This window comes from Labeo rohita, chromosome 5 (assembly GCF_022985175.1).
Source record: "Labeo rohita strain BAU-BD-2019 chromosome 5, IGBB_LRoh.1.0, whole genome shotgun sequence".
NCBI lineage: Eukaryota > Metazoa > Chordata > Actinopteri > Cypriniformes > Cyprinidae > Labeo > Labeo rohita.
The window spans coordinates 33,202,307-33,214,331 of record NC_066873.1 but is presented as its reverse complement, the minus strand read 5'-3'; the positions used below and the strand labels follow the sequence as shown (position 1 = coordinate 33,214,331).

The following is a 12,025-nucleotide window of genomic DNA, read 5'->3' as shown; positions in this document are numbered from 1 at the left end:
CGCCTATTTAACTTAAGCAAAGGCACAGGTAGTGGACAGGATGCTGGTGTTTGAGGTTAACTTCGTAACTTATTTTAACTGAAACCACCCTAGCACAGCTGCTCATGCTCACACACACACACTCACCCTCAAACATAACATACACACCCTCCTCACACACATGATATTTTTGAATAGTGATGACTATAATTAGCCCTCAGCCACCCAGACAATGATCTTTAATCTAATTCTCTATATGCATTTTAACAGCAGAGAAACAAAGACCGTTCATCCATGTTCATACAGATTCGTTCCACAGCATCAGACTCCACAGACTCTTACAGAGGAAATAAAAACCTCCTTAAAACTCTAGCCAAGGAATTTCTGTTCCTCATTTTTAAATAAACGGCAGTTCATTAAGATCGTCACTGTGACAACTGTTGTGTGCTCAATCAAAAGTGTGAGCAGCATCTTGTTCATCTGTAAATCAACAAACATAAAACTCTTTGAATGCTGCTTTTGAACCTGGAGTGACCAGCTCAAAGCCTTCATCTTTAAAGAGGCCATATCATAAGCAATCAAACTCTCCTTTATCTTTTGGCATTGTTTGTTGTACTAAGATGGCACGCTGTCATTTTAAGAACTTAAAATTTGCTAATATTGATATATATTAATTATTAGTCTCCAAAAACCTTTCATTCTTAAGTCCCTGGATTTATGATGTGAAAAAGTTATGATTAACATATAACTGGCCACATTTACACATCAATTACATCAACTTTATGCTCAGAATCTTGGCTAGTCCAGTCACAGTTAGGTAATAAGGAGTAAACAGAAGTGATACTGTTAATTTTAACACCAGATGCTCTAATGATCAGAATGAAACATAGTAAAATCCACCAAACAACTACCTAACTACACATCTGCTCTTGTGTAGCACCTGCCGCTCTGAAAACCTTACTGAATGAGCCCAGTGATGAGAATCAGAGGCTGAAGGTTATTCAGTTCGATTTAAAGCATTTAAGTGACACATGGCAGGGCAGATTATGATATAAATTGCTGTCCGTCTGTCACAATCTAATGCAGGCTATGCAAAGAGGCACATATTACAGCATGGACCAGTTAAAATATATTAGACCCAACAGTCAACCCACATGGGAGCGTTTACAAACAATGATTGAGGACAAAGCTAAAAAATAACAGACATTTTAGCTGTAAACTTTACTTTTTGTCTTAACAAGTCAACCCCATGGGATAATAATTATATAATACCAACAAATATGATAATTTAATGAAGGTATGAAGTTTACGTACCTATCAGCATCTGCTCGAAGTGTGTCTGCAGCTCTCTGAGGCAAAGAACAGAATGACAAAGAGAAAAAGAGAGACGGAGAGGAAGACAGATATGAATTTCCTGTTCTGTGTTATGAAAAGAAACTACTGTTCCAGAGACGTGTGAATGTGTGTGCGTATGACAGTGTACAATCACGCGATCAAATTATGGATCGATAATTTGACTTGTATGTCAGTAGATGAGCAAATTTTTACATTTTTATTAAATAAATGTAAATGTCAGAATGTATGATAAGTAAAAATAATATTTGATGACCAAACTGATGCCACAGCTCAGACCAGATTTGACATTTCACTTACATGGTAGTGTGGCATTGTGTTAGAATCGGGCACGGGGAAGGGCAGCCCCTCGGGGGGACCTGTGTCCAAACGCACAGGCGGGGCAAGCATAGAGGGACTAATGGGAAAACTGGGACTGCTGGGATTTCGGCTCTTCTTCCTAGATCGCCTGCTTGTGTCACGCTGGGAAAAATCTGCCTCTTCCTGAATCAACAAAATCCTGTCATCACTGAGGAACCGCAAGAGTGAGGAATCAGAATCTGATGGGGAAAGACAGAAAACAAGCAGTGAGTCACATTATAATAGGAACATGTTGCGGAAAATGAGCATATTGTGAAATATTCAACTCTTTATGACTCCAGCTGCCACAGCACGAAGCTACTCTGACACCTTCCTGTCTGTGTGTGAGGTTTTAGAGGTTGTTTTCCCCTCAAGGAGGTTTGCTTTCTATTTATATCCATGCCAATGTCACCGACGCATTCTCTGTTCTATTATTAGTGTCCACCAAAAAAAGAGAAGAAAGTAATAAATTAGTCATTTGACATGTTTACATGTCACCTTTTACATCCCAAAAAGTACAGTTGGTTACGGTCATTGACAAGGTTCTGTTTTTCACGCATGGAGGTAGATTCTTCAAGATAAATCAGATTACTGCTCACACGCTGAAAAGTGTCACAAAAGATAAAAAATAGCATCTGAACTTAAGAGTTTTCTAATTAAAACACATTTTACTGAACAGCCAAAGGCAGCGGTAATGGTTGTTTACAGTTCCTCCAGCTTTCTGAAGCAGAGGTGGCCTCTTCAAAGAAGTCTGTCACTTTGCTGTACTCTCAACTTTCACAGACAAGCGTATGTAACAGTATTTCCTGCTTTTGGTTGCAAAGTTCACTAAAACAAAATCACCAACAGCTTTGTATTCTCTGTTCTCATGCTCTGAAACGTCAGTTCTGTAGTTTTGTGACATTTATGTTCTTCATGCTTCATGCAAATGCCAGGATATGCAACTAAGAATGCCACATGATAAACTAGGTTGATAAACTAGGTTGTAGTTACCATGAAGACGCTCCTAACTTTGTAGTCAACTCAAAATGCAATAACAAACATATTTATGTCATATAATATTTGACCCTGGACCACAAAACCAGTCTTAAGTAGCACGGGTTTATTTGTAGCAATAGCTAGAAATACATTGTATGGGTAAAAATGATCAATTTTATGCCAAAAATCATTAGGATATTAAGTAAAGATCATGTTCCATTAAGATATTTTGTAAATTTCCAACTGTAAATATGTCAAAACTTATTTTTTTGATGAGTAACATGCATTGCTACGAACTTTATTTGGACAACTTCAAACGTGATATTCCAGTTGTCACTTAAATTAACATTAAGTAACTTAAAATTTAAAGTTGACTAAACTAAACACAAAGTCACAAATTATATTACGTTTTATATTAAGAATTTTTTTACAGTGCATACTTTCAAATAGTTGTATTTCGGCCAAATATTGTCCTAACAAACTGTACATCAGTGGAAAGCTTGTTTATTCAGTTTTCAGATGATGTTTTCAAAAAATTGACCCTTCTGACTGGTTTTGCAGTCCAGGGTCACACATGTGAAATTTATAGTCACAGATCTCTAAATATGGTGGGCAAGTGTGTACATTTCCATAGAAATATGAGTGGGAAACCTGCCCACTGGCTTACACCTCTCTTTCCTACTGATGCTGTAAGCATCAGAGATGGAGCATTTATGTTAGCCTCACATTACCGACACTGAGCTCTAACCTAAAATCCTCACAGAGGTCAACATCTGTCCATTTTTTAAAAGACAGAACTGTTAATGGCATTTTTAAGCGAACCACTTTTAATTTCTTTGCTCGGTGGAAAAAAAAATAATGTGATGTCAGAAATGTCTACAATAACAATAAAGCACATAACAGAGAGGAGCAGAGAAATATAATGACAAAAGTCACATTAATGAAAAGTTATAATGTAATGATTAAAAGTTACAAAGTTTTAAATTAAAGTACGAGTCGGTCCCAGGAGTAAAAAGTAGTAAAATATACCAAAAGAGTAAAATGATCACCTCTGCTTCCTCTTTTGTAAACTCCAGATTCTTGTGGCTCTGCCAGCCATTCAGTTCCCATGGAAACTTGTCGGATGTCACCTACAGGCAGAGACATACAACATTTAAGTGTGTATGTCCTTGTGTATTTGAGAGCATCTTTCATCTACTCTCTCGGTGTGTGTTAGTGCACGTAGTAGTGCAACTGCAACATACTAAATGGCTGAGATTTGCAGTTTAAAGCCGGAGCTCCCTAGTGGCTTAATCTCCTGTAATGCACTGCGTCTATGTCCGGCTTAAAAAATGGCCATTCAGACATGATGTAAGATGTACATTGTGTTACTTCGCATAAGCATACAACAATTTATTTAATAATACATAAAACAGTGCACAGTTTCCAACAATACATTTTATGGTTAGAAACTGGGCACTGTTTCATATATTATTTAAAGCAGAGAATGCAGTATTCTGTATGTAGTGTAAAGAGACAGTATGTACCATAACAGTATGTTGTTCTGAACTGAGAGTACCTTATGTTAGGTACAGAAGCAATTAGGACAGTAACAACTAATTTAGAAAACTGATAATAATATTTACTGACAAATCATTTAAATTTAAACTGTAATACACTACAGCAATCAAAATTAAAACAAGCATAAATTCATTCAGTACAAACAAATACTTTTCACTTGCACTGTGCACATGATTCAGCTATTTATTTGCTATATATATATGTGTGTGTGTGTGTGTATGTGTGTAGTATATAGTACAATATTAAAATATTAAATTCGATAATATAAAATACAAGTATAAAAATGTAAATATAAAAATTAGATTTTTTTTTTTTAAATCTACCAGCTGTGGAACTACAAATGAAAACAACCACCCTGGCTAAATCTGGCACATTTTACATTGATTTTATTAATTATTAATGTAAAAAATAATGTCACAATGCAAAAAGAAAAAAATAAGTTTGTGGTCTTAAAATAGGTCTTATATATATATATATATATATATATAGTTTTTAGACAAATTATGGTTTAAATTAACCATAATTAAAATTAACATCTGTTTACATGTACATACAATACCAGTCAAAAGTTTTTGAACAGTAAGATTTTTAATGTTGTTTAAAGATTTTTTTTTTTTTTAATTCTCTTCTGCTCACCAAACTTGCATTTATTTGATCCAAAATACAGAAAAAATCATACAAAAGTAATGTGAAATATGTTTACTATAAAATGTTTAATTTAAAATGAATACTTTTATTTAGCGAGGATGCTTGATCAATCAAAAAAAAGATCAAAAGTGGGTTTTTTAATGGTTTTAAAGACATTTATAATGTTACAAAAGATTTCTATTTCCGATAAATACTGTTCTTCTGAACTTTCTATTCATCAAAGAAACCTAAATATTCTACTCAGCTGTTTTCAACGTTATAATAATAATAAATGGTTTTGGAGCAGCAAATCAGAATATTAGAATGATTTCTGAAGGATCATGTGACTGAAGTAATAATGCTGAAAATTCAGCTTTGAAATCACAGAAATAAATTACATTTAAAAAAATATTCAAATAGAAAATAGTTATTTTAAATAGTAAAAATATTTATAAATTTTTACTGTTTTTGCTGTATTTATTTTATTTTATACTAAGTATAGTTCAACTCTATTAACATATTTACTGACATATCGCCTGAGACTTACTGATATAAAAATTGTAATTAAACTTTATTTGAAATACTACTTGTGCACAATGCACATTTCTTAATATTAAGCCTAAAATATGTTTTAATGTCAGTACTGATGAGGATTGTATGATCTATAAATAATATCAGTCTTTAAATGCAAACTATTTGAAGTGTACCAAAAGTATACTTGCAATAGCTCCACTTCACACAAATCAAATATAATTAAGTGTGTATCTTTAGTTGGACTTCAGCACTACTTCCGCACAATTAAAATACAAAAATAATTAGACTTTAAACATACCAGTTTAGTATACTAAAAATACAATAGCATGGTATTTTTATTATATGTAAATGCATTTGTAGTATACTTAGCATGAAATACATGTCTTTTAAATACATTTTAGTATATTTATTATATACCTGGCAACCCTGCTCCTGGGCGGTAGAGAGTGATATATATATATTTTTGGCCGTTTTTCTCTTTTGGCCAAAAACCAGATATGCCATTTTCGCTCAATAATTTACCGTGGCCAAAATTTCAGTGCATTCCCAATATTTGTAATATCCAACTGCATGTTCTTACTGTGAGTTGGGGTCCGGTCTCTGCGTCGCAGTCCAGTATTTCTCCCGGAATCCTCTTCCAGGAGGGGGAAGTACTGACCCCCCAGTACCTCCTGTTCTACATAATACCCCGGAGAATCTGAGCCAAACACACCAAACCCACCCCGATCCAGATCCTCCTCTCTAAACAAGTGAGAACAAGAACCAAAGAAAGAAATTAAAGTAAGGAATACAATTACACCATCAAGCTAAAAGAAGCAGTTTTGCATACACCTTATATTTCATATATGAATACCTGTGTCCATAGACAGGGGAAAGAATAAAAACATCATGTCCCCCAGGTGTGTCCACTCCAGGTGAGAGGCCCACTGACCCAAGTGTGCTGGGTGGAGTGGGAGAACCGCTGCACGGACTGGTGGACAGTGGCTGTCAATCAAAAACATGCAAAATGAGCTATTACATAATACAAATACCAGACTGAACATCCAAAATTTGTCATTATGGATTATGACAGTATTCAAGTAACAATATTTTTCAAATATTTGTCGTAGTTGTACAGTATGTTAGTCTTGTCAGTTTCACTAGAGGGCAGGACAGCGATCGGTCAAACACACGTCTAAAGACCTTTGACTAATAGAGGACCAAGAGTGTGTTTCAAAAACGACGGTAGTGTTGCCCTTAGCAACCATGAGCGCTGCATCAGTCAGTTAGCAATGAGAAAAAGCATAGCAACAAGAAGCAGACAGCAACCCAGGAACAAGAGACAGGACAATCATGTACATAAAAACGCTGATCGATTTACCATTGGCAGTTATCGGTGAGCTTTGTTTAGTTAACAAGTAATATATCCTATATTCTTTAGTCATATTATTCAGCTGTTGATTTGCCATAGTGCTGTCTCCATTCAGTAATTCACAAGTGTATATCCACTCTTCAGTTGTTTATTTATTCATTCAGAAAGGATTTAAAATCCGTTTCACCACGTTTATCTGTACTTATGTCAATAAGCGTTATGTCCTTTAAATCACCAATGTGGATTCATTCATGAGTGAAGGTCCACTCCGCTCTACTGTGTCGTGACTGTGAGGAGAGGACACGTGCAAGCTTTAACTGCATCTGTCTGATACTTGTATCCAGAGCAACCACAGAACTCTGGCTGCCATGGCAACTAGCCGTACGGAACTCATTCAGTGCTCCGAGATGCACTCATACACACGCACTCGCACACACTACATATTAAATGGATACACTTGAACAAACACATTGAACTATCCTGAAACACACACACACACACTCTCACACACACCTGCAGGGCAAGTGGTTTCCAGCGGGCGTTCTTTAGCAGTGCAGGGGTGGAGCCTAGAGTGTTCTGTGGCCTCTTCTTCAGCGTGAGGATAACTCCGCTCGGATCCTCACGGAGACAGTTGACCAAATTCTTCAACTGCCAGCCCACCTGAAAAATAGATATGATTTAAAAATAAATACTAAATATAAATAAATCATGTTAAACTAATAGTGTGAAAAAGTAATATTTTGCAAAAAAAAAGAAAAAAGTATCTTTTTGCATTTATTTACAAATAGTTAAAAACAAAAATCATTTTCTCATTGCTGTAATGCAGCAATCAAAATTATCCTGTCCGGACGCAATTTTTAAAATGAGCATAAATAGGCATACTTTAGTATATACTTTACACACACATACGTAAAAATGCTTATAATATAATATTTAAATTTAGAGTAAAGAGAAATGGTGCGTAGTTTTGAGTTTTAGTTTTAAATTAATGATTGAAGCCCTGCACATGACAGATTTAACGACAGAAGAATTTGTTTGCTCATTAATTTGTTCTCGCATTTTCATTAATTGTGCTCACATTGTACTAATTTGTTGAACAAATGGCCACATTTTACTAAGTTTAATTAGTAAGTTGTGGAAACAAACAAAAAGTCAAAATTGTGAGATATAAACTCGAAATTGCAAGAAAAAAGTCAGAATTGCGAGATTTAAACTTGTAATTGCGAGAAAAAGTCAAAATTATGAGATATAAACTTGGAATTGCGAGACATAAAGTCTGAATTGTGAGATATAAACTTGGGATTGCGAGAAAAAAAAGTCTGAATTGCAAGATGTAAATTTGGGATTGCAAAAAAAAAAAGGCAGAATTGCGAGATATAAACTTGGAATTGTGAGAAAAAAAGTCAGTATTGCGAGATATAAACTCAAGATTGCAAGACAAAAGGTCAGAATTGTAATTGTGAGAAAAAAGAGAATATATCAGGGTTTTTTTTCACCTCAGAAATGGACATTATAACTCGCAATTGCAAGTTAATATCTGTCAGTTCTGAGAAAAAAAGTCAGAATTACACATTTTTCTGACACTATTCCGACTTTCTCGCTATTACTAGTTTACATCCCTCTATTCTGACCTTATAACTCGCAGTTGTGAGTTTATGTCATGCAATTCTGAGAAAAACAGTCAGAATTTCGAGATCTAAACTCGTAATTGCGAGATATAAACTTGTGATTGTGAGAAAAACATCCAAATTGCGAGATATAAACTCAGGATTGCAAGACAAGAGGTCAGAATTGCAAGATATAAACTCGGAATTGCAAGAGAAAAAGTAAAAATTGTGAAATATGAACTCATAATTGCAAGAAAAACGTCCAAATTGCAAGATATAAACTCGGAATTGCAAGACAAAAAATCAAAATTGTGAGATATTAACCTGGAATTGCAAGAAAAAAGTCAGAATTGTGAGATATAAACTTGGGATTGCAAGATATAATTGCTTTCTCACAAGTACTAGTTTATATACCTCTGTTCTGACCTTATAACTCGCAATTGTGAGTTTATGTCATGCAATTCTGAGTCAGAATTGTTAGATATAATCTCACAATTGCAAGAAAAAAGCCACAATTGTGAGATAAAAAGTTGCAATTAGCTTTTTTTTTTTTTTTTTTTCAGTGGAGGAAACTGACATTCATATTGTAAAAAAAACAATGTTTTATGGCCCTAAAAAAATATTTATGGCCCTAAAGTATGTCTCATTTTCCTAATTTTCTTTATGAAAAATATAATTTCTTGTAATGGAATTATACATTTTCAGACATGATCTTGACAGCCTTCATGAGATCTACCTGAAAACCCTTGAGCATCAACTGATAATCAATCATACCTGTACAAACATTACTGCGCATTTTCTAGGATGCAAGCTCAAAACAGATGTCAATCTGACCCATGCAATCATACACACCACTGTTTGGTGATTGACCTGAATGACCTCATCACCAGCGTGGATCTTCTTACACTGATCTGCAGGAGACTGCAGGAGAGAGATAGAAAGATTAATAAACCCTGCTCATTATAGCGATAAATCTGACACCAGTCATTTTTCTGTGTTGTATTATAGTATCATACATGCCTGAATGTTGACCTTCCCTATGAAGAACGTTTGAAGGTCTTCTCATCAGAATCTCACTCATCTGAGCTGCGTTTCCCAGAAGCATTGTAAGCCTAAGTCGATCATAGAGAGCAGTGGTGCCAGTGATTTCTACAATCTACTTAGGCTCACAATGCTTTTGGGAAACACAGCTCTGCTTATTTTTTCTGTCTGTACACTCAGGCATAAATATCTAAATGCTTATTTTAAAAAATATTTTCAAAATCTGTTCAAACATAATAAGCAGTCGTTTAGATGATGCTTCTTTACATTAGCGACTTAGAGTACAATTCTTGCAGCAAGAGTCTGCCTGGAGCAACCTTAGATAAAATGTCTTTCTCAAGGGTACAACAGTTGACATTTTAAACCCGTTTGGGGTTTGAACAATTTTTCCAAATATTTAACCACCAAATCATGCCATACCAGTCCAGAATATTATTCAAAAGATTTTGATATGTTGTTCTTGATGAGCAAGATCATCCATTAACTAACACTGCATTAAGAGTTCGAAATCAATGAATTCTGTTCTTTCAGCAACTAAAAAAGGCATGTAGCTTGAGTCCAATCTAATTGAACACGTGCATAAATGATTTAACAACAGCACTGGAACAATCCACCATTCCAAGCCTCACTCTAGCCAGCTCTGAAATCAAGTGCCTGCTCTATGCGGATGACCTGGTTCTGCTGTCCCCACAGAAGAGCTGCAGCACAGCATGTGCTTTATAGAGCAGCACTGCCTGAAATGGGCACTGACAATCTGAAGGAAACCAGAGCTGGTTTTCCTACGGATAAGAAGCCCTATCACACACAATCACAAATGATGATCTCAAAACTGACATCAACACTTATAGAAGATTTAATCTAGGTGCAGAAGACCTCAGATGGTGCTTTACATGGAGAAGCCAGGATAAAAATAGTGTATTTATTCATAACAGCATTTCTCTATATGATGTGATGTGTCACACACTGACATAAAGCATAAAAACTTAGTAGGGAAACTAGTGCAGTTACTGTAAACTGACACTATTAACATCATTTTCAGTAACTGAAATAAAACTAAAATTAAATAAATTACAAATATTAGATGAAAGACTAACCCCTGGTTTCACAGACAAAGCTTAAGCCTAGTTTCTTTAACTGAAAGGAATGCATACTAACTGATCTTAAAATGTCAGTTTCATTGATATGTATCAAGATGCACACCAGTAGTGTTTTTATCTAAGGCATTTTTATAAAAGCTACTTAAATGTCCTAATTGAACTATGGCCTAAACCTGGCTTAACCTAAGCCTTGTCTGTGAAACTTTTAAACTTAAGCCTAGGGTTGTCACAGACTCAGGTGTGATTTCTTAAAGGGCTCATCGGATTCCCATTTTCCACAAGTTGATATGATTCTTTAGGGTCTTAATGAAAAGTCTATAATATACTTTGGTTAAAAATTCTCAATGGTTGTGTAAAACAACACCTTTTTACCTTGCCAAAATCAGCTCTGCAAAAATCATCTCATTCTGGTCAAGGCTGCTTTAAATGCAAATAAGCTCTGCTCGCCCCACCCCTCTCTTCTCTCTGTGGAGAGACGAGCCTGTTTACTTTAGCCGCGTTTAGCCGTTAAACTTGATTAGGAAAGGGGATCACAAAGATCACAAAGATTCATAAAAAAACTCTTATACTCACTTCTGCTGTAAGTGTAGCTGGATCATGAATGATTTGCGCGAACATAGACGGATATATGTAGATCGGGAGGTGCATTCCCTTCACAAACAAACGTAATCTACTGCATCTTCAGCGGCTCAGATGTTGGGAGTAAATGACGACCACTATGTTCATTATTACATCCAGCAACAACACCTCAATCGCTCAATCGGTGATATTCTTGTCTAACTTACATCCCTGCTCCAGAATAGAAATAAAGAGGGCGGACTGTTACAGCTGATCTAAGGTAAAACGCTCACGTCAATCAACTGTCGTGGGAGCGGCCTCTGTGGGTGTGACGCCATAACGACAGGCATCTGAGAATGGCTCGATTTGAAAAAGGGAATATTATTTTTACAGATTAATTAAAAACCACTGCATGGATTTTTATCATTATAGGGTAGATTTGTACATACACTGCCAACACACATTAATGTTCAAACAACATGTAAAAGTGAACTTAGCATCCGATGACCCCCTTTAAGAAGCTTGTTTCAGTGCTATCTTTCAGGTAGACAGGATTTTTTATGCATTTACCAATGACAGCACCAAATCTTTTGATTCATTGTAATATCTCATGTCCTGCCTGAACCCTAAATGTGTAGAACATACCTGAAGACAGTACACAGTTACAATCTAATGCCATGCCAAATGAGCATCTTGGCATTCCCAGGCAGGGATTTACAAAAGTTGTGGGAAGAACAAGCTCCTACATAAACATTTATTAGGAACCTCAATATAAGACGGGTAAAGAATAAATCCAGCTCTGAACTCACATTCTCTGTGGTTCCAGTGATCACGTGAAGACCATCATATGTGGACTTGATGTACATGCCCTAAAAAGCGGAAAGAGATGTTTGTCAATCATCAAATTAATCAATGATATAGTACATCACAGCTAGATTTAGACAGGTTTTTCAAAAGGTTCAGGATTACTCCACTTTGAGAATAAAAATTTCCAGATAATT

General features: G+C 35.5%; 1 protein-coding gene across 1 annotated transcript in view; it reads right to left on the bottom strand.

Moving 5' to 3' along the window:
• si:ch211-26b3.4 (connector enhancer of kinase suppressor of ras 2) overlaps window positions 1-12,025 on the bottom strand; it is a 51,188-nt gene that overhangs the window by 13,614 nt on the left and 25,549 nt on the right. The window contains 8 exon segments of the mRNA XM_051109328.1: window positions 1,294-1,328; window positions 1,633-1,871; window positions 3,699-3,779; window positions 5,951-6,111; window positions 6,224-6,354; window positions 7,235-7,381; window positions 9,181-9,249; window positions 11,834-11,893. Of these exon segments, the coding sequence (XP_050965285.1) occupies window positions 1,294-1,328; window positions 1,633-1,871; window positions 3,699-3,779; window positions 5,951-6,111; window positions 6,224-6,354; window positions 7,235-7,381; window positions 9,181-9,249; window positions 11,834-11,893 (923 nt within the window).